The 23,319-nt window shown below is 40.1% G+C and overlaps 1 protein-coding gene across 1 annotated transcript in view; it reads right to left on the bottom strand.

Annotated features, from left to right (window-relative positions):
• plxnb1a (plexin b1a) overlaps positions 1 to 19,965 on the bottom strand; it is a 51,448-nt gene extending 31,483 nt beyond the window's left edge. Inside the window, exons 1-3 of the mRNA XM_072449528.1 lie at positions 19,864 to 19,965; positions 1,360 to 1,427; positions 126 to 1,002 (exon numbers count right to left, since the gene is read on the bottom strand). Coding sequence (XP_072305629.1) covers positions 126 to 992 — 867 coding nt within the window. The 5' untranslated portion in view covers positions 993 to 1,002; positions 1,360 to 1,427; positions 19,864 to 19,965. The remainder of the gene's footprint in view (positions 1 to 125; positions 1,003 to 1,359; positions 1,428 to 19,863) is intronic.
• Between the last annotated feature and the right edge of the window lie 3,354 nt (positions 19,966 to 23,319).

The following is a 23,319-nucleotide window of genomic DNA, read 5'->3' as shown; positions in this document are numbered from 1 at the left end:
TGTTTGAGTATTTATTTAGGCTCAAAAGGGAGATGACTTATTAAAAAAGGATTAATCAACAAATGTGAATAAAACAACGCAAAACAAATATTGCATAATGTGTGTCCTTAAACCTGCGTTCTTACCTGCGCAGCTTGGAGGAGGTTGTATTTCCTGTTGGAGGCAGATGATGATGATTCTTTACAAATCAAAGGGACTTCCACGTAGGAATAGTAAGAGGTATCGTCCAGACACACCCTGGCAGCATAGGTCCGGTACTCCCTCGACCCCCCGTATATATCCCGACGATAGAACAGAAAGTACACATAACTGCGCCACGTAAACACAGACACAAAATGGTGGTCGTACTCCGCAAGCCGCCCTGCTACCGCCAACTTCGCAGTCTCTTCATAGGAGAACACCGGGTCTAAAGATAGGTGCCGCGTGGATATGGGAGGGTGGTTGGCCGTGTAACCCCTCCCCACGTACATCACAGTCCGGTCCCCCGCGGGAGGCCGCACCACCAGACCCACCGTGGACACGTGCTGGTCGTTGGCAGCCACGTGTTGAGTGTCCACGGGCCTCTCGGTGGAGAATAGAATCTTTTTGATGGACGCCAGGCTTCTCTTCTGGCACGTACCCTGGTGAACGCTTCCACAAGTGATAAGTTCTTGTGCGTACGGGTCCAGCAGGAGTAGCTTGTTGTAATTGCTGGTTGTGCGGGCGTTAGGGCAGCTCGCCTCGGTGACAGGGGGGAAGCAGTCTTTGCCATCGCTGACGGGGCCGGTCGTGTCCTCCTGCTCCAGACGCAGTCCTCCTAACCCGTCCAGCTGGAAGAGGTGATCCCGGGCCCCCACGTACACAGTGCCCACAGAGGGGTCCGGATGGAGGGCCAGGTGCTGGAACACTGTGTCATTACGGGCGAATCGGGGGTGAGTGCGACCCAGGGCAGATGGGAGGATGGTGGAGAGGAGCAGGAGCAGGGTGAAGCTCTCAGCCTTTCCATGTGGCATTGCAGATATTCTGAAAAAAGACATTTTGATACCGTTTTAATGCACCACATTTTTTTCCAGGCAAATACAATTTTTATTTTTTTTTTGCTATAGAAAATTTATTTACACTTAAAAATTACTATTACTGATAAATTGAGATGTGTTGGATAAAAAATAATAATAGTAAAAACATAAAACAATTGCATTATAATTGCAAATCCAACTTAGAGTAAATACAGTTAATCATAAAACAAAACATTCTGATCAAAAAATTTAACATTATTATACTTGAAATTTCACACTTTATTTTAAAATGTAATGCTTTAAGAAAATATTAAATTGGATAGTGCCAAATGTAAGGCTTTCAAGGAATAAACATAATTCTCACCATCTATTTCCCTCGTTCATTTGAAGACGTCCTTCCTTCTTATCACCTGGACTCAGTTCCCATTTTTTCTGCAAAAAACATACAAAGAATAATCATAAATTCACTGGATGTAAAACTGCGTTATTATTATCTCTTATGACAACCAGTAATTCTGCTCATGTTCAACCTCGTAATACATCAATCTACTACATTCAGTCCAACCCTCCAGTGTATCTATTACCATTGAAGCGTTCACGACTAAAACAACTCCCATTTCCCACTCCCCGGCCCATCAGTCAACGCCTCACAGTAGAGTGCACACTGAAAGCCCCGCCATTAGACAGAAAAAACATTTTAAATATTCACGAGCTGTCCGAGACCTCTCTATGACCTTACAGAGGAGGGTTACTCCCGAATACATGTTGTGCTCCATGTAGCCAGACCTGGATTACACAAATTACCAGTGCATTAAAAATCTACATAATGATGGTGTTGAAGGTGCTCCAACACAAAGCCACAACACTAGCATAACGTTCCACGCACACAGCTCAGCTCAGAGCAAAATTTAGAGCACAAACTAGATTTAGGGGTGTTTTGAGTCAATTGTGACATGAAGGAAATAGCCTGATAGGGATTTTGAATTTTTTTAATATACAGTTCAACACAAAATGTAAGTAATTTCTTTAAAATGATCACGTGGTCCTCTAAAACAGTGGTTCCCAAAGTGGGGGTCGGAACAAGATGTTGTTCTGTGATTTATCTGTGAGATACTAACAAACAATTACTTTGTGTGATAAAATAGCCAAACTTCTGACAAATTAGAGCGTATAATGGTGTTCCGCCATTATTTGTTTTCTCAGAATTGTATTTCGATTCATTCATGCATACATTTGTGTACATAGTGAGCCTATTTTTATTTTTTATCTTATAGCCCATTTTTATATTTTATCTTATAGTAGATTTGAATTGTTTTTCTTTTTGACCTATATAGGTTGTTTTATCATTGTTCATTGTTTTATGTTGCACCGTATCACCAAAGCAAGTTCCTATGTTTGTGAATTATGTTCATTGACCTTTTCTGATTTCTGATTCATTTTCTACCGCTTGTTCCCTTTCGGGGTCGCGTGTGAATGGAGCCTATCCCAGTGACTTTGGGCCTAAGGCGGGGCACACCCTGGACAGGTGCCAGCTCGTCATTCTACTAATTAATTCTACCATTTTTCTACAATAAGCACATGATACAAATCCACTGCTTGCTCTGGTGAAATGCTGAAGCAGATATTTCAGTTCTGGAGTTTTGAACAGGAAGTCTATGGACTTATTATTACGTTGTTTCAAATAAATATTGTTATTCACAATTAACAAAATGTAAAATAAATGATCTAGATATGATATAGTTTAATACTAAATATCCGTGGGGGACAAGTACTTTTTAAAGACTGTGGAAGAAAAAATTACACATGCCGTCTCACCTAAGAGTCTACACTCCAGGGGTGGGTTCAAAAACAAAGAAAAAAAGTGGGAGCACCCAGCGAGTGTAGCCAGGGGGCATTCTGAGGCTGCTGCGGTGTGTTCAAAATGTGTCTGGAAAATGTGTCTCAGCCTCGCCCCGCTCACTTATTCATGAGGAGGAGAAGAGGTATAATAACCAACACCCTCCACGCCCATGCGGGGTCAGGACGAGGGACAAGGAAGGAGAGGATGAGGGGCAGGGAAGGAGAGGATGAGGGACAGGGAAGGAGAGGATGAGAGGCAGGGAAGAAGAGAAGGAGAGAATGAGGGACAGAGAAGGAGAGAAGGAGGGGCAGGGAAGGAGAGGAGAGGACGAGGGACAGGGAAGGAGAGGATGAGGGACAGGGAAGGAGAGGATGAGGGGCAGAGAAGGAGAGGAGAGGACGAGGGACAGGGAAGGAGAAGACGAGGGACAGAGAAGGAGAGGAGGAGGGGCAGGGAGGGAGAAGACGAGGGACAGAGAAGGAAAGGAGGAGGGACAGGGAAGGAGAAGACGAGGGACATAGAAGGAGAAGACGAGGGACAGGGAAGGAGAAGACGAGGGACAGGGAAGGAGAAGACGAGTGACAGAGAAGGGGAGGAGAAGACGAGAGGCAGAGAAGGAGAGGAGAAGACGAGGGACAGTGAAGGAGAGACGACGAGGGACAGGTAAGACAAGGGACAGGGAAGGAGAGGAGAAGACGAGGAACAGGTAACACAAGGGACAGGAAAGGAGAGGAGACGATGAAGCACAGGGAAGGAGAGGATGAGGGGCAGAGATGGAGAGAAAGGGGGAACAGCCAGTCTATTCCCCAATAATAACTACTATCTACTACTTAATGTTAAAGGTGCCATAACGTGCTTTTTTCACGTTTCGTAGTCTATCCTAAGTGTATAATTGATAATAATAAGGGTTGTGCAACACCCTTAACATAATAGTTATAGAAATATCACCCAGACCTTGGACCCCCTCACCAACCCGGAAATGCAAACGGCTTGGTTTGATATTCACCCCCACCCTTGCGAAGAGCGATCTGGCTCCCCCGCCCAACCCGTGACGTAGTCTCAGAGCGCGTGTGTGCCCCGCCCACCCGTGACGTAGTCTCAGAGAGCACGTGTGTGCCCCGCCCACCCGTGACGTAGGCCCCACAGCTGTCTGCTCCGCGCTGTGCCGCCGAGTGAGTGAGAAACGATAGAACTTCAGATCAACACTACTGTGAGACTAAATAAATCTGGTGTTTATTCTACAGCGTGCACAGAACAGATATCTATCTATCTATCTATCTATCTATCTATCTATCTATCTATCTATCTATCTATCTATCTATCTATCTATCTATCTATCTATCTATCTATCTATCTATCTATCTATAGATATAGATATAGATATAGATATAGATATAGATATAGATATAGATATAGATATAGATATAGATATAGATATATAGATAGATATAGATATAGATATAGATATAGATATAGATATAGATATAGATATAGATATAGATATAGATATAGATATAGATATTAGATAGATAGATATAGATATAGATATAGATATAGATATAGATAGATAGATAGATAGATAGATATACATATATATATACATTTCCTGGTTTTTCGTATCGGATAGAACTTCTCTCCGTTTATCTTCCCGGTTGCTGCATCAAGTGCCACATCAACCTTCACCATTGTGATAATAGTAAAGAGTGCGATATCATTAATGACGTTTTGGGCCTCTTTGAACCGTGTTTCGTCGTAAATCGAAGCAGAAAAACTCCGGGGCTTGTAGGGAGACACGGCAGATTGCAGCAGCGCGGAGCCGGGGGGAAGGGGGCAGGAGGCGGCAGGCGGGAGGTGGGAGGGGGGTGGAGAGGGGGGAGGGGGAGGGGGGATGATGACGCGTGCCTGTGGTTATGACGCGGTCTTGCAGCCACCGCCCGTCAGTTTGGAGATTCGCGGAAGGAGATAGTCTGTAATATAGCTAAACACTGCGGGAATCAATCAAAAAAAACACTCTGGGTACATATATGAAGCACACATAGCAATGTAAGAAGGTTAAAAGCTCTGAAAAGTCGATTTTGCATGTTATGGGACCTTTAAGCCCTGAGAACCGAGGAAGAGGGAAGGGCCAGAGAAAGAGAGGAGAGAAAGAGGGAGGAAAGGGCCATTTGGTTGTTTTCAATGCTTTACTGTGCACATTGAGCTTTTTGCACGTTTTCCAATGCGTTTTACTACAAATGGCACATAAACTAAATTAAATTAAGGAGGATGGAAGAAGAGGGAAAGGGGGATGAAAGAAGAAGGGAAAGAGCAAAGGGAGTAAGAAGGAGAGAATGTGAGAAAGCCAAAAAAGAGGAAGATGACGAAAAGTAGAACAGCAAGGAAATGAGAAAACGGAGAGAACGAGTGGAAAAAAAAGAGAAAGCGGGGGGAGAAGATTAGGATAGGAAATGTGGTTTAGAAAAGTAATTATTGTGACAGGTCTATCAACTTCTCTGTTCAATATTAATCATCTGTATGTTTCTTTACTACTAAGGAATGTTTTGTTATATATTTTCTTCTTATTACGGTAAGATTTGAGCGGTTGAGTGTCAGATAAATAATATCTATGAGTACTTAAAAGCGTTTAATTTGGCTTTTTATTTGTTGCAGTGCATTTAAAGCATTTATTAGATTATTCCAATTACTGTCAGTGTTATAGTTTCAATAGTATCGTTCATTATACAGTATTTTCTTTACTATATTGCACTTTTGATTCAAATTCTCAAAATTGATAATCGTGAAAGGCCTAGGTTAAGATGAGCGCTGTGTGTTCACCAAGGTAAAACGTCTGGAGCGAAAATTTACTACAAGATAAAATGGGGGGAAATCCATACAAATCAAAGAATATGTGTAGAAATCTCCAGCAGATTTAGAAGGGTGTCTTGCATCTAACCTTTGCGCCATGGATGAGAGAATGTTGTCCTGTCAGTCATGATCCTTTGGTCAAAGGTTTACACGATTTGAGCTCCATTTGGTGTCATTACATTACAATGAAATCTATTCAAACAGTCCAACCTCCCACTCAAACTGCCATCATTAAATTAGCATCAAACTACACTGCTAAATGTCAAATTACTCCCATGACCAAAACTTGAAATGTCTTCCAAGTGAACATATACTGTACGTTCCATTTTGACAGTAGTTCAGTGACTTCTCTTTTTCCAAATTTGGCAGAGTGTTAAGAGTAGGCTGTATAACTTATAACTGCTTTGACATCAGCCCAGAGAAGCAAACATTACAAACCAGGGCCAGATAATGGGACAAGCTCCTCATTCTTCTATAGGATTCTTCACGGAAACACTTTATAATAACTACATTCTTAATAGCCTTAATAAACCAAATGAACAAATGCGTATTAATAATGAACAAATACATGCATGAATCAGACTTAGTAACTACTTGAATTAATACCTAAACTCCTTTGTTATGCCTTAGTCATGGAACTATTTATTCAATATGACTTAAGTCTTTGTTCAGGCTTTATTAAGGCTAATTAAGGTGTAGTTATTATAAAGTGGTACCATATTCAAAGCCAGTTTGGCACATTAGAGAAGATTGTTAAGTAGTAGTGGGATGGGCAATATAATCAGAACTAATATTGTAGAAGTTTGGGGAATATTGGGGAATTGTTTCACATCAGTATCTAAAAAAATGCCCAATATATATTAGGTACTTATGTAAACACTCTATCCATTTCATTTTAATGAAGCACAAGCACAGACACATGGTTGTTGTTAATATGTTCATTACTTTAACCAATGAGTCATTACTATCGATAGCTAACTTCAACCTCCATTATCTAAAGTTCACATATTACTGCAGGATTTGTGGCGCCTGGAGGAACAAAACAAAACAGTTCTTGTCAAACAAAATGTTGTGTTTTGGGTGGATTATTGTCCAGAATAATCTTGAATTCAAGAAATGTTTATAACGAAGTTGTTAACATGCGTGCTAATTTCGGCATTCATCGATAACGGTAACATAACACTAACCCTATCTACACAAAACACTTCTGCAGGCTCTGATTCACATGGAGGTCGTCAGTCTCTGGATTTTCATAGTTGTTACGTTTGTAGGCTCACCATTGACAATGCATTAGCGCTAATAAGTGCAACATTTTCCCAAATCACTCATTATATTTATATGAGAAAATCTATCTAGAAGTTTAAATCAGCAGATATTATTATCGGCCACAACAGCAGCTCAAATGTCGGATGATGTACGCTGAAAAAGTCCCTATAAGGTGTTTTGTGTACTGTATACAGAAGGATAAGCAAGCATGTTCACGAGCTTTATCAAAAATCATTTTAAAAGACTCTTAAACTAGACGAATGATTATAGGAAGTGTAGTCCAAAGTGGTAGGCTTTTTAAATGTGACAAAGTGAAGTCTCCATTCAGCCTTCCTCTTGTGCTAAAGCAGTCCGAGTTGGTTGATTCCGATCTACTGGAGCACAGAATGACGCTCATAGCAATTGGGTTAGAGGAAGTTCCCATGGAAATAGGGTCGCAGTAAAACTATAAATAAGAGAAGAGACGTTAACAGGTCAAAGTTCAGGTGAGGACGCCGAGGCCGAGCGGCGAGCAGACTGCAAGCCAAGTTTTACAAGCAAAACAACACAACACTGATTGACTTGCATGCAATTAATCGTACAGTTAGTGCTCCCATCAATTACAAAAGTAGGGAAAAATAACAAAAAATACATTCTACTCTGTGCTCGGGTGCACGGTGGCGGTTAGCGCTCTTGCCTCCCAAGAAGGAGATCATGGGTTCGATTCCCGGACCAGACCAACATCACATGATCTCTCTGGGTGGAGTCTGCATGTTCTCCCCGTGTTACTGTGGGTTCTCTCCGGGTTCTCCGGCTCCTCCCACCGTCCAAAGATGTGTTAGGCAAAATTGGTGACTCTAAATTGGCCCTAGTGAACGAATGTGAGAGTGAACTGTCTATGTCTCTGTGTTGGCCCTGCGACAAGTTGGCCACTGTCCAGGATGTACCCCGCCTAAGGCCCGAAGTCACTGGGATAGGCTCCAGTCACCCGTGACCCCGAAAGGGAACAAGCGGTAGAAAATGGATGGATGGATGGACATTCTACTCTGATATGGGCACTCGCTCTGCCCCACAACCTGGTTATCTAATGTATAGTGGCTTTTAAAACAACAACAATCATAAAACTATACTACTAAAGCGGTGTAAAATGTCTTCCTGTTCTCTAAATTATGACTACGATATTTGGATTGGTTTGTAAAAAGGTTGAAATAATCATGGTTTTGAGTTTGTTGGGTTGGGCTTGTTAAAAAAATGAATAAACCTCTCTATGAACATAAACAATACACTTTTAATTGCTGCCATTTAACGTGAGAAAATAGTCACTTCCTCAAAACTGTTAATTATGCTCCAAATCACACGCTTTTGCTGACGGAGGATTGACTGTGGACCTGTTGAGCCAAACTGATCACTGAAAAAAATACATTAAAGGCGAGATAGAGATTCAATCATTTCTAATCATCAGGCATTAAAAATATGTTAAAGGTGTCTGAAGTCCATGCTGTTGGTAACGTTTCATATGCTTTTATATGCATGGTTACATGACTCACCAAATTCCATACAGAAAAGAAGATGCAAAATGGTGATAAACCTTTCTGGTGGAGGGTCTGTCACCTGCTTTACTGTCGTTTTGCCTGGAATGTTCTACATAATGGTAAATAATGTCTGTCATATATTCAATTACAGTTTTATGCTATTTTGTGAATATGTCAGAGAAAACAACAACATCTCCATGGAGAAAAGAGAGTTTCAGACACTCCACTTTAAAAAAAAAAAAAATCTAAATATATCCTAAACATAAAACATGCATCTAAAAACACAAATAATAACCACATAAAACAAAAATACAAGCTTCCCTTTTACAGGCTCGGGTGTGTTTGCTTAACTTCCTCACTCTCTCCATGCTATGTGACAATAACAAAGACAAATGTGTCCGCTTTACTGTACGTACTGGATTTACAGCGCTCCAAACTGTGATCCTGTGAGTGAGCCCGTGGCCCTCCCGCCTCCTCTGTCTTCTTTATAACTGTCTGCGGTGACGCTTGTTTCTAAAGGCGCTAATGAGCCGTGACTGCCACTGAATGTCCGATAAAATATGTGGGGTCAGCAGCGGCAGCGGCGGGGGTCCTGGGACTGGAGCCAGGGAGTACTGCATCACACTGTTGAGCACGGGGGTATTCTGGACCCAAGCTCGATGGGTCCACTCGGGCTAAGCGATTTGGGACATTTTTTGTGAAGAGTATTGTGACTGCATTTATGTTTTAATAATAGAAGTTCAAATTTCAACTGCGTCCAGAAGAATTGAGAGAAAAACCTGTACTAGGCCTAAGAACTGACAAACTACAGGGTTAGCTGTAGATTTTTGCAGAGTAACAAGATATTTTATTATTTGTAGAGAAAAGTATGGCAGCCTTGCGATTTCGATTTGATTGCAATTAATCTTGAAACCCAAGCGTACACCGTGTATCTCTGCTGTTCACAGAGAAGAGTGATATGTTTCAGTAGCTCTTGGAGGTCGGATCTCAGAGTCTTGATAAGGGCTGGGCAGTATGGGAAAAAAATTACCTCTTTTTTTCTCATATTGATCGATCTCAATTTTGAGACAAAAAAATGCCTTTGGGTAACGATTTTATGAGCATAAACTACACAGACTTTTAACACAAATAATATTCAAATGTCTTCTTCCAAAGTCTGACCACATGTTTTTACTGACAGAGGATTTACTGCGGATTTTGCCATATATATTGTTGATTTGCATAACTCGATCTTTTGATTAATTACCCAGCCCTAGACTTAATGTACCCTACAGTCCAGGTACAGTGATGGGAACCGCCTAAAATAAGACAAAATGTGGACGCTGTGAAGTTAATGTATTAATCATGAGGACATTGCGCTTATATTTTAAAAGTCAACATTTGAAAGAGAATCGTGTTGTCCTTAGCTCCATGAAGACATTAGCATAACTGTAGAGGCTCAACCAAAAAAAGATTAAGCCAGGACCTTGGTCAATACCAGACTGAAGGATTAGCATATGTTTTTGGTTGATGGGGGAAACCAGAGATCCTATGTTGTTCTGCCTGGAGACACCTACCTGATAGATTCTGACAGTGTATCAACACAATCTAAAATGCAGTTACTGTAGCTTCTGCTTGACTGCTCTGAGACAGAACTATCCATCCGCAGTCTGACCTGTCTGCTCCCCTTTCACTCAATCAAATCCCAGCCAGCAGACGGACTGCAAATAAACTTCTTCAGACACTTTCTACTTCACACTCAGTCGTCTGCAACACATCCCAATGAATCTCAATAAATCCAAGCGGGTCAGTGAAGAGAGCAGGCTAATATTTGGAGAGGCAGATGTGCACATGCTGGGCACGGCTCCACTTCCGTTGCCTTCTTCACTTCAATAGACGCCTCTCAGAGCAGTGGCTTCAGCCCAGGGCACAGAGGTCCGTCTGTCCTGCCCCCGGTGTGTTGAACGGCCTCTCTGTGCTGCCCCAAATAGAGTCTCTTTCACTGGGCTCACAGATCTGGGACCGCGGGGCTGCTCTGAGCGGATCCCTCATAAAAGACACTTCCCCTGGCTGCAGCGGTACCCACAGCCCAAGGCACGCTCCTCTATAACAGAGCCTTTCACTGGAAGATGCGCCGCAGAGACAGGTGCTGGCTTTAACGGACTCCTTAAGCACAGGCAATAGAATCATTAGCACCGGTCATTTATCTGATGAGAGAGTATAAAGGAATACACATCATGAACTATGTGAAATTAACTTAAATTCATTATTTATCTCAATCAGAATCAGTTTTATTGCATTTTTCAGTGAACAAATCAACTTTAATTCAAAACTAGGAACTTGCTTCGACATTGAGGTACTACATAAAACAATGTATAATATAAACGTGATGCGATATACAGTATATACAACAAGAGCAGAACGATGGAGTGCAACAATTAGCATAATATCACATAAAAAATATTAAAGTAAAAAGATACAAACACAAATTTGACTAACTGGGTCTCCAACCTGTAGTTTGGCTTTATATCTCTTCATTATGCTTGGTTCGGTGTTTGGAAAGCATACTTGTTGTAACCAGGACAGCATTTACCATGAAAAACCTATGTCAACAAAAACATACTGGCTTAATCTAAAATGCCACCACTATTTGAACACCAACCATTATGTAAATAGGGGTGGGCAATAAGGTAAAACATTTATATCATCATTTTCATTTCCATCTGCTTCTTCTGAAAGTTCACACCGTCGCTCACTCAAAGCTTTACTGGGACTGACCAATAAGGTAAATGGTTGGGGAAAAGACTATTTTTGAGCAAAGAGTAGCATTAAATAAAGAAATACTGTAGTAAATCACAATATAATATCACCAAAATAGCATATCGTCACAGGCATGAGACCACGATTCGATTTTAATCAACACACTGATTAGTAATGTTTATGGTGACTGCATTAGCTACTCTTTTGGTTGTCACTGCAATCAACATCCACATGTACGCGAAGAAAAAAAGTATTTGAATGAATCATGTTGTGCTCCCTAACCTTCCTTCCACACCAATGACACAAGATGTAATCACAAGTATTTTCCGATATCTCGTCACAAAGGCGCCGGTCCAGCTGGCAGCCCGGTGTAAACGCTCCGCTCTTTTTTCACACTTTTTTCACACTTATGTGCTTTATCTTTTGTATTTTGTAAATATTTTTTCTACTTTAGTTGTACGATCGGGACACGCGCTGGAATCGCTTAATTCAACTTGTTTCGACTTTGATCGGCTGGATTATTGAGTGTTTTTCGTTGTGTCGTCGTGATGTGCGCTAGCTCTGAGCTAGCCCCCCCGGCCCCACCGCGCTCCTCGGCCACAGCCGCCGTATGGATCGGCGCCGGTGCGTTTATACAAAGGAGGAACTCATGAAACTGCGGAAAACCATCGTCTTACCCGGAGATCGTCACGTTATCCCGGCGGACATCCTAATTTTTCCCCTCCATCCCTTGTTGGGAAATGGGAGGTTTTGTCTATAGGAGTTTTTGTTTATAAGAGTTCTTCTATTGAGAGTGTTTTTTAAACTTCGTATATTCTGTTATCTGTCCTTTTCCTCTGTATCTACCTGCGTTGTATCAATGAAATTTCCCCATGTGTGGACAATAAAGGATTATCTTATCTTATCTTAAAAAGAGAATTCAATTCTGTTTACGATATGTCAAGTTACAGAAACAGTAAAGCTTAAAAAACATGATAATCGCCCACATTCAAGTCTGTGGGAGCAGACAGTAAGACGGCTTGCCTTTGACAGCGTGTCTTTGACCTCTGACCCCGGCTAGGTGAGGGGCTCGGGGGCACATTTGACAAGCTGTAACTCCTCATCATTACACAAAGATCAAAAGGGACAGATGACGGACAACAGCAGCTGAGGGCGGCCCACAGCAACTTTTACACACAAAACTAACACCACAAGAGGTACAGGCACTTAATGATCATGTTTAAAAAAGAGTGAGGATTAATAGTGCTCATAAAGCCCAGTTCAAAACCTTGGATAGGCCAAAGGGTTACCAGCCCTGTAACTAAGCAACCCAAGGGGCATAATACAAGGGCTGGTCCGATATGAACCATTTCAGCCAATACGATATGCGATATTTGTCCTGCTGCTGTGGAAAGTATTTTCCGATATCAAAATTCTGCGTTTTAAAATGTATAGTAAAGCCTACAAACTGAAGTGAAGTTCACAAATTAATGTTTCACTTTTGAAAAAAAAAAAAAGTTTTTTTGGTGATAATCTACATAAATTGTGTTCATGTTCTAGAATTTGAGTGTGTCATAATCTCAGATGGTGGGCGTCGGCCTATGTAACTCCATTTACCGTTTTTGGAAGAAAAATTTAAAAAAAGAAATCCTTAAATGAACCTCATTCTTAATAGCTGTAGGATTGGCTCCAAAAAATAATATAAGTAAAATTAAACTTGTGACTTAAAGTTCTTGTCGACTGACAACAATCACACCTTGAGTTGATTAACACACAACTTTCTGAGGTGACAGTGAAAAAATACTTCTTTATTTGTGCTGACAGAGAAGACGTTTAACTTTGTGCCAGTTTTTTTTTTTTTCCATTGTCAGGCCGTCTGGGCAATATTTATACATAGCATATTTTAACAGCATTCTCCATAAAGACAGGAGTTCCCGATTAACCGTAAATGTGATTACAACGGAAGTGAATATCCGTGGTAAAAAGAGGCCAAAAGCGGGCGTGGCGGAATAAGGTCAATGTTATAACTCATTTATATGAACCATAAACTAGGTCATCAAATGTGTAATCTGATTGTTAGAATGTTGCAATTTCCTGTCTGTTTAAAAAGACTGGGAATGTTATCACCGATACCAATATATTAGCAACGACATATTGTCAAAACTACCCCAAAGTAACCAGGACAAGCTCCTCACCCAAAATGCAAGAGGTTCTGACATGAAAAAGCAGCGGAATAAAGAAATTGAAAAATAAATGTGTCATCGAGCTTAAATAGAGCGTGACCTCTAATGCCACAAGCCAAACTCAAATAGTGAACACGGGACTATAATAATCATAATAAGTCATAGTCAGAGAGTACATGAGCGAGAGGGTGTCGGTTACTTATTTACATTAGTTTGTGCTGACACAGTTCCACCGCAGCAGCACCGCACTCACTGACAAATCCCCCCCAATTACAGCTCTGAGAGGGTCCGGCGCCTGGAGAGACACGTGTATTTCAATATGTTGAACGTTGAGGTGGGAGATATATCCAAACATGTATATAATCGCAATTGTGGTTTTGTAGAGGTAAAAATATATATATCATCAAGTGTATGATCTATCATTATCAATATCAAGTCTATAATTAAAACAATTAAAAATGACCTTAAAAAAAGTCAAGTATCGTCTAGTAATATAATGTAAGAAGTGATATTGATGTCGTTTTGAAGTTCACGTTTTGTGCGATTCCTGATGCATTATTAAAATATCATCTGGAAATTGTTATCGAGGTAATGCAAAAAATATATATATAGATATTCATTTTCATCAATATGGCCCAGTTGAAAGTAAAGATTGTTTGTTAGACAGTATGATTTCAAGTTTGGCTACGATAACCTCTACTATTGTCTACAGTGAACTTCAATCTTAACATAAGAGAAAAGACATTTGCAGTTCTGTTTTATTATAAATATAAAAGAGCAGTGAGTTTGGACTGAAGCAAATGCTGTGCTAAGGCAAACAAATCTTTTTATATCTCCTTCAGTCAGGTGGTGGGGTCATTATCAGCACAATATAGTGGCCAAGCGATGCATAAGCGAACTCTATAAAGCTGCATTAATTCCAATAGAATAGATTTTTTAAGTCGAGAAGTGGTTGTAATAACAAATCATGAAGGCTGGAATAAAGAATTAAAATAAAATGCGCTAACCTCACAGAGAACCTTTGAAATAAATTGAATTAATAATTGATACACTGATCATCCTGTCATACATGGTGCTTTAGGATTAACTGTGTATAATGGTATTGCTTGCGTTTGGACTCAAGATCATAAAAGGACTGTAACTAATGTTCTATGTATAATCTGGGTAATATTGAATGTACACATCTAGCTGTGTGTGTGAAAATGGACGAGTGACTTTTGACATGTCACTGTTTTCTAGCTGGATGTAAAATAACTTGATATTTGAGGAAGAAAAAGCAGTTTTGGACATCCACAACACAAAAACACAAAACAGGTTAAATACACACAGGGATATAGACAAATACAGGTGTCCTCAGTCATTTTAACAAGCTAAAACTGTATATTCAAGGTTATGTGACACATATCGGATCGACATCCTGGCCCAAAGTCCATTCAGGCTAAACAATAGCCGATCCGCTTCTTCAGTGTGGTAAAGTTAACCTGCTCTGTCTACACACTACAGTCAACAGTCTCTTCACATTCAGTAACGCTTTTATTAACAGTGCTGCTATTGTGACATGTTCGGATTAATTATGAAACAGGTCAATAGCCACTTTCCATATGGCCCTATAAAACGTTTGGTCACATTTCAAGACTCCCCCGGGCTCTGTAACACGAACTGATTGGATATTCCCACTGTGACCATCAGAGATCAAATGGTCTGCATTCAATGTATGACCACTCGACTGGCAAGCTTCAGGCAGTTTGAGCTACATTTTGAAATGTGTTTGTGCTTATATGGATCATAGAAAGAGATTAGGGGAAATATGATAATAATGTTCCATTTACATTTTGTTTCATTTCTTGTATGAATTTATTCGTAATATTGTATTTGTTATAGAGATGTACCATTTATACAGGAGTTCTGTTACAATATTAGGTAAATTGGTGAAATCTGGAGCTGTTTATCTCTACTCCTCAAACATTTCCGATAATATCTTATATGTGGGTTTTCCCAAATATCTGAAATGTATTCTTATTTTTTGTAACAGCAGATATTTGTTCTACACTGCCCCAGTCTGTATGTGAACATGTCTTTCCCAGTTTGCACTCAAAATGCATCAAATGTGACTTCTTAAAAGGGAAAATGGAAAAAGAACAGAAATTAGACTATGTTTACTCATGCAACATTTTTTTATTTTATTTTTTTGTTGTTGATGGCCAGGTCTCTCTTGTAAATGAGAATCTCAATGGGACCTCCTGGTTAAATTAAGGTATAAATACATTTAAAATTAAAATAAATTGTGAACTTTACATACATTTGTGTAGCATTCTTTAGATTTTAATATCGTAACATATTCTCAAATGCTCAGCAACATCCATTTCTATATTTATTAATATGACCATGAATTTGACTTAAAATGGTTAAGTTCTAAATGATTCTCTAAAGATATGCCTCATGAAGAACGCTACATAATGAAGTGTCTCCATAAAGTTCACATTCTGGCCATCAAACCGATCTCATACACTTTTCTTTGACTGACATCTCCAACACAACACACTGCATCTGCCACTTTTAGCCCAAACAAAATGAGTGAAAAGCTGACGAGTGTGAATCATTAGCATGCTGGCTCGACAAAAACAAAGCCCTCACAAATAGCCATTCTCCCGAGGTTAGTTAGTGGTTTAGAACGGCCATATGCTGTGACGCCATCAGCACATGTGAGTATGCTCATTGTTCCAGCTAATGCTAAGGAGGCGGCAGTGGGCTCGACTCTGCATACATTACCACCTACGGGCCGGACAGCCGCAACTCTCCAAGTCCCCTCTTTCACCGGAGCTAAATAGACCCGGGACGGCCATTGTGGTGCTGGGTTGTCGTGGCGACGGGGGGGTAGTGAATGGAGAGTGTGGTCTCGCTCGTGTTGGCTGTGGGCATTTTAATCAGCTTGTCACACTGTCTGGGGCTGACTGGTAATGGTTGAGACAGTGAGGCATACAGTTCTTTTTTGCAGCAACAATTTGTGTGTCATCGTATGATTCAAAGAGTTCTGGGAAACATCCAGATTAATTTTCCACTGTGTTATTTAATAAAAGAGCCAGCGGAGGGGGGAAAGTGGCATAGTCAGGCACCAATGATGGCCAAGTTTATTGCCAACACGCACAGACCGGATGTTTCAAAGGGACATAAAATTACTGGTGATTTTATTTGCACTCTTCTCTTTTATGGCTTGAACTGTTTTGTGATTTCTGTCATGTCTTTATGATTTTAAAGTATTTTTCCTGTTGTAAGAAGCACTTTGAACTGCCTTGTTTACGAATTGTGCTCTACAAATAAACTTGCCTTGCCTTCCATCTTGGCACCGAGGCGATTGAACCAAAAATTGACCCAGTTTCAACAGAAGAAATGTCATGTGCATGAGAAAAGTACATAAATATATTAGCTTATACCAATATTTTAAGGGTGCCACGTGTCAAATGACAAGAGAATGACAAATTTCAGAAAGTGATACAACATAGACCATGAAATGGTCTTCATGGTCTTCTGGGTCCCTATAATTTTGGATTATTTTTGTAGTTACTATACAATATTGAAAGGTCCAGTATGATGCTAAATTGACTCCTGTGAGCTTTTAGCCAGAATGTTGTTAGCTCATCAAAAACCTCCCCAGATTTGCGTTTTGTTCACACATATTTGAGAAATCTGGCATTTTTAGGCTACATTTCCAAAGCTTAAAATGCACTATTCCACGTTGTGATGTCATCAAGTGGTAGTTTGAAAGTTAGCAGCTCTTGAAGCCTCAATTGAACCGCTTTTACACTACAATGCCCTAAAATAACCAAAGGTTTTTGCCTCTTTTGTGTGAATATTGTTGCATTACCTTTTGTTCAGTTAATGGATACTTTCTGTGGCGATCTTATCTACTGGTGCAAGAGAAGTGACGCAGTTTCAACAAGGCAACGGGCCACTTCATTTCATCTGCACCAAAGCAGAAGTGAACCCTAGTGTCGTATGATTGGACACATGTTAAGGTCATGCTGTTTTGTGCTCACTCGTTGAACCGTGCTAACAGGAAAACTGACCCCGAGTTCTCTTAAAGTGAACCAAATCCCAAAGAGAGTGAATGTGCCTAAAACAATATCTGTTTCTTAAAAGTTAGTGAGTAAGTAAATGATTTTGGTGACGCTTAATAGAGTTTAAAATGCAGAGGAACACGTCCTGTGTTACCACTTAATGACATCACAAGGTGAAGATGAGTGTTTTCAGTTTGGGAGAAGAACACAGTCTAAATAAGCAGAATTCCTGTGTCAAAGATGTGTGAATATAACAAAACACAACTCCGGGTGTGTTTTTGATGAGGAAACAACATTATGACAAAAACATTTTAATGAATTCGTAGAGGTGTAGCTTTCAAAGGAAGGAGGAAGGAAAATAATTGTAATGGCCATAGCCTAACGGCCTCTTCAGTCTTTTACAATCATTTTTTTAATAAAAGGAATAAATGTCATACTCATCCACACACCAGAAATATGAACACTCTTTTATTACCAATATTCTGCACTCAAATTGCAAAGGAACAAATCTAACCCCCAACTTAATAAGACAAGATAAAAGAATCCTGAAGACAGCGCCTCTCCATTCCCACTGGACTGGAATACACACCAAAGAGCATCATCTGTGTGACACATGAAAGAATCACATGACCTCTGGGTAAACCTTTGACTCAACTCCCTCACCCCACCCCCCCATCTCCAGCCCTGGTCCTCTCCCAGTGCTTACGCTCTCACCCGCTCTGCTGGTATGCGAGGCGCCTCTCTGGATGCCACACATATTCGAGATGTTTGGTCAGAATCCTTAAAACCCGCTGTCGTGCACGGCTGTCGGAAGGGGACAGGCTGCAGGGTTATAACGATACATCATCACACAACGACACGCACCACCAGATGTGAAGAGACCCCCCTCTGAACCAAAAAAGGCACCAAATGTCTTGGAATTTTAAGGTTATGAAGCCTAATGAGCCCTGACTTTTTGTGGGATTATGAAAAAACAGTTGGTCTTGACAAACTGAACGGAATGTTTCAATTTTGGCCTACTCAACCAATCAGCATACAGAAACAGGACGCTACACTATGCTACGCTACTCTACGCTACGCTAATTTTCAGACTTCACCCGAACACAGCCTTTAGAATGATGGGTGCAGGATTCAAACTCTCTGTTACATTAAACAGTTTGATGTGTGATATATTTCAACAGAAAACAGTTCAATAAATTATAAGGCTAAATCCAAATAATCCCAGTAAAACCATTCTTCTAATATCATAAAAAATTGACCCTTGCCTCTAGAGCTCAAGTTTTATCGTACAACAGAGAAATAACAAACAACAACAAACATACATATACATATTGAGCCCTGTAATATATTGTTACGTGTATAATTTATTAAACGATAGGTCAATATAGAGTGAGTATCGTGGCAGGCCGACCTGAGACAGCCTGTTGACAAAGTGTCTTGAAAGCTGATGTATAAAACGAATACTATTTACACATGTTTTCGTTTCAGTATTGAGTAGAGTTGTCAAAAGTATCAAAAATCAAATACCGATCAATGCTAAAACAAACAAACAAAATGTGACCTTTCCTGAAACGTTTTAGAACAATCTTGAGCTTTTTCAGATCTAGTTTGAGACCACATGGAAATCAGTTGAAAACGTCAGCTGTTTGTTTTGTTTTTATCATCATTGTAGTATCAAATATTGAGTCTATTCCCTAGTGTCAACTGCTGAGATTTGAGTATCGGGACAGCACTAGTGTGGCGACAGCAGATTTCTATTCTGTAAACAGACTTCAACGAACTCATATGATTAATGCAAACAAGAAGGAAAAACATAAGGAACAAATAACCACATACAAGTTCAAAAATAGTCCTCTAAAACATAACGCTTTGATGGTATCAGAAATCTCTGACTTTAAACAGCCATTAAAGGTGGTATGGACGATTTTTTTCAGCAATTTTTTTTATCATATTTCCTCGTGGCGTGGATAAATCATTTGTCCTGCCACGTATCAATCATAAAACGCACCTATCGCTCACCTGCAGCCGCGTGCGGTTCATGCTCACGTTTCCGCGTGCCTAAGCGCATGGATCTATCATAATATAGTTCCCTCAGTGTACGGGGCAAAATGAAGACTGAGAAAGACAGTTCGAGCTGACGCAGAAGTGGACAGAAATCTACGGGAGACGAGCGATGCGATGCGCTCCGTCGCGCTAATAAACAAACGCACGTGTGTGTTGTATCAGTCCACACGGGGGAGTGCGCATGCGCACTTCCGCCTGCGTTCTCAAATCGCCGAAAAATTTTCCATACCGCCTTTAAGTCATGTAGACTTGCAAGAACGCTTCATAATGTTGAATGTGCACAAAATCAGCCAAGTGATCCCATCATATCAACACAAATAAAGCCTATTTATAAGCATTAGATGTCTTCTTTTAAATGTTTAGTGATATATAAGTGGACATCCTTACCCAGATTCATGTATTCTCTTGTTGGTGGGAGCAATGTTTCTATACTTGTATCCTTGTCAGCATACACTCCCCTCACCCCTCTGTCTCCGCCTGAGGACACTGCAAAAACACAAGAGGAGGAGGACGTGTCAGGTGGCTATATTTTCAATAGAACACATTACATCCTTTTGTCATTCCAACATGAAGCTGAGACATTAAACTGGCACTTGTCTCTGGATTTTAGACGCTATAGCGAACACCGCTAAACCACAAAGAAAGGACTACCCGACAATGCCGGACCTGAATATCTCAACGGCGTGACCAGTCGTTTTAGTGCTTGTGTGTAAAAGACTGCCTACTCCGACCAAGGCGTGTTTCATCTGCAGCCAGGGCACTCATGCAAACATAATCCCACCAAAGCTCTAAAAAGGGAGCAGTGACAGGCGTTCCTAATTCGTATTTCACTGCGGATGGGCCGGTACAGTCCGCAGGGGTCATTTTGTGCACACTGGGCGACTGCTCGAGGGTACTTCCTGCTGTAATGCTCTTCTCTATAGGGTATAAAGTGCTGGTTAAACAAGTCAGCGAAGTATAAGTGACAAAAGGAAATGCATGTGGGCGCAAGAAGAAAGAAAATCGATAAAAGCTGACTAAGTAGATATTGGGAGACCAGCCAAACTGTAATACCGTATTATGCTTCAGAGGATGAATGATTGAAAGAAACAATCAATGAGGGAAGTAGTAGTACAGTAGTTCTCTGTGGGAAACAATCAACTACTACATCTTTCAGTCATGGTTGATCAAGAACATCAATTCATCTACTGTGAGCCAGATAATCAAACCAAACCACTGGCCATTCAAGGCACAAAACTCAAGCATTAAATGGATGATATTGTAGACGTTTCTGCGATATTTTAAAGTCCACCAACGATGCTATAAAACATTTTTGGTTTCTATATCATCACCATTTCAGCTCAAATTGATTTCATTCCTGTCTAATAGCAGCTACTGATATTTGCCTCATTTTCAGTGTCGCTCATCTGCAAGTAGATGAAGCTGAATCATGGGCGATGCTGACAAAAATGAATTTCTCTGTATTTTATCTACAATTTATCTCATATATTGTTGCAGTGCATCCAATGTGCTAAAATGTGAATGTTAATGTCTTGGTTGAGGTTCAAGTATCTCATAAAACATGAATAGACCATAAAATTAACCACAAAAGTGCAGAAATATCACTTCATAGCCCTGGGAGATTACACTATTTGAGCTCATTTTCAGTACTTTGAATTACAGATGATATACTTGATTTAATTTAGTATTTCTCCAAAACAACCACTCCAATATTATACATTTTTCGATACAATACCCACCAATAATCAGTGAGAGACTGATCCACCCTCGATGTGCGAAGGAAAGGTTCCGTAGGTCTTTCCTTCCTGCTGCTGTCAGACTTTATAACAAAAACTGTTTGTACTGAACACTCGCAATACTGACCTAACCTAATACTGATGTGGAACTCTGTCATATGTGCAATTGCTGTTGGAATTCATGTGCAATTCATGTGAAATTCATGTGCAATCTATGTGCTGTCGTGACACATATTCATGTGCAATTACTGTCGTGATCACATGCAATGGTATTTATGTATTTATTTATTTATTTGTCTATGGGAGTTTTTATTTATTTATAGGAGATCTTCTACTGAAAGTATTTTTCAGACTTCCTATAAGTGATCTGTTCTTCTGTATCTACCTCTGTATCTACCTGCGTTGCACCAATGAAATTTCCCCATGTGGGACAATAAAGGAATATCTTATCTTATCTTATCTTATAACTGTCGTATAAAGTATGTGACTGAAAAGGATGAATGATTTTAGAACTGGAAAAATATCAAATTGTGTTTAATTTTTTTAATTTACGTATTACGATGGGTAAAATGTATTGCTATGGAACATAAACACATTCAGAGTAAGAGTAAGGGAACACTGACATATAAACAGCGAAACTACAGGGTTAGCAGGTTTCACAGGGGAGGAAACAAGAATAAAACTGTTGTCAATACATGTCAATGCAGTTAATGTGATTGGGGGAGGTCCTCATTCTGATCAGGACAACTGTCAAGTCCTTGCACTAAACGGTTGACCCTAGTGTTAGAGCTGAGAAAACCATGGGAAAATGTATAATATTGCAATTGATGTTTTTGAGATAGAGGTGGGAAATATATTGAAATTTAGATATCATAAATGGCGTTTTGAAGATTAGGCTTTAATATCAAGCATATCGTTTATGTTTAAAAATGTTGTGATATTTCTGCACTTTTGTGATTTATTTTACAGATATTTCACATTTGTCATTTGAGGTTTTCAATTAAACCTCAACTAATATGTTTAAAGACATGTTTTAATGCATTTTCTGTTGGATTGACATAATATAATCATTCATAAAAATATTGAGATATTATTTTTTGTCAAGATCACCCGCCCAGATAAGGAGAAGTGTATTCTATAACTAAAACTCACAGATAACCTCAACAAGAAACATGTAATCTTGTAATCTTCCAAACAAGAGTATTTAGTGATATTCCTGCCCTTTTGTAGATAATCCTATGATACATTAATGTTTGTGCAATACTCGACTCTCAACCATTTTGTACAAATTCCTGGTGCATAGCAAAATTATTTTTTTGAGATGATTAAGAAAACAAGATATATCCAGCAATTATTTTTTGTAAATACCACCCATCCCTACCAAGTGTCATGTTCCATGCAAGTTATTTTAATCAGGATTTAGAAGAACTGCTGGGACATGCTGAATAAAAACTAATTGCATCTAACCTAATTACATTTTCATATTGTGCATAATTTGCTTGGGGTCTTTCCTGTCCAATATAAACGACTCTCTGCTAATAGCACAAAGCCAAGGCCCAATCACAATATTTACTAAATCAACTTTCGCTCTCTTTTCTCAGACTGATTTTTTGATGACTTTAGACGTCCATTCACGCCTCGAGCTGGTGGTTTGGAGTGTGGGCAGGTGCGAGTCATGTCCCGGACCTTCTGTCAACAAGACCAGTGACAGACAGCTTCATTAGAAAGAAAATGGACGCCCTTTGAGACACTCCTCACTCCCCCATCACAACAACACGAGTCCCTTTAGCTCTCCGGAGATTGGGAGAGTGGGAGGTCTTCACTTGTCAGGTGCTTAATAGACTGTGCTCTCTACATTTCGCTTTTTGAAGAGATGCTTTTGAGATTGGGTCCTCCGCATGTAGAGGCGCTATCTATGGCGCTGGCAGGAAATCAAAGATGATTGATGAGAGTGGCCGGCCCGTGCTGAGGTTCCGAGGTGTTGGAGGCTGATCCGGAGACAAAGAATAAGGTGGGGAGAGGTTAAGCGAATGATAAACCAGCTGCAGGAAGCTCAGGGAGGATCGGACGTGTCATTAATCATGTCGAGCCAATCACTCAAACAGCA

The sequence above is a fragment of the Eucyclogobius newberryi genome, unplaced genomic scaffold (genome assembly GCF_026437365.1).
Source record: "Eucyclogobius newberryi isolate DKJ021-1_F unplaced genomic scaffold, fEucNew1.0.hap1 SCAF_17, whole genome shotgun sequence".
NCBI classification, from domain to species: Eukaryota; Metazoa; Chordata; class Actinopteri; order Gobiiformes; family Gobiidae; genus Eucyclogobius; species Eucyclogobius newberryi.
This window is presented reverse-complemented; position numbering and strand designations above follow the sequence as displayed.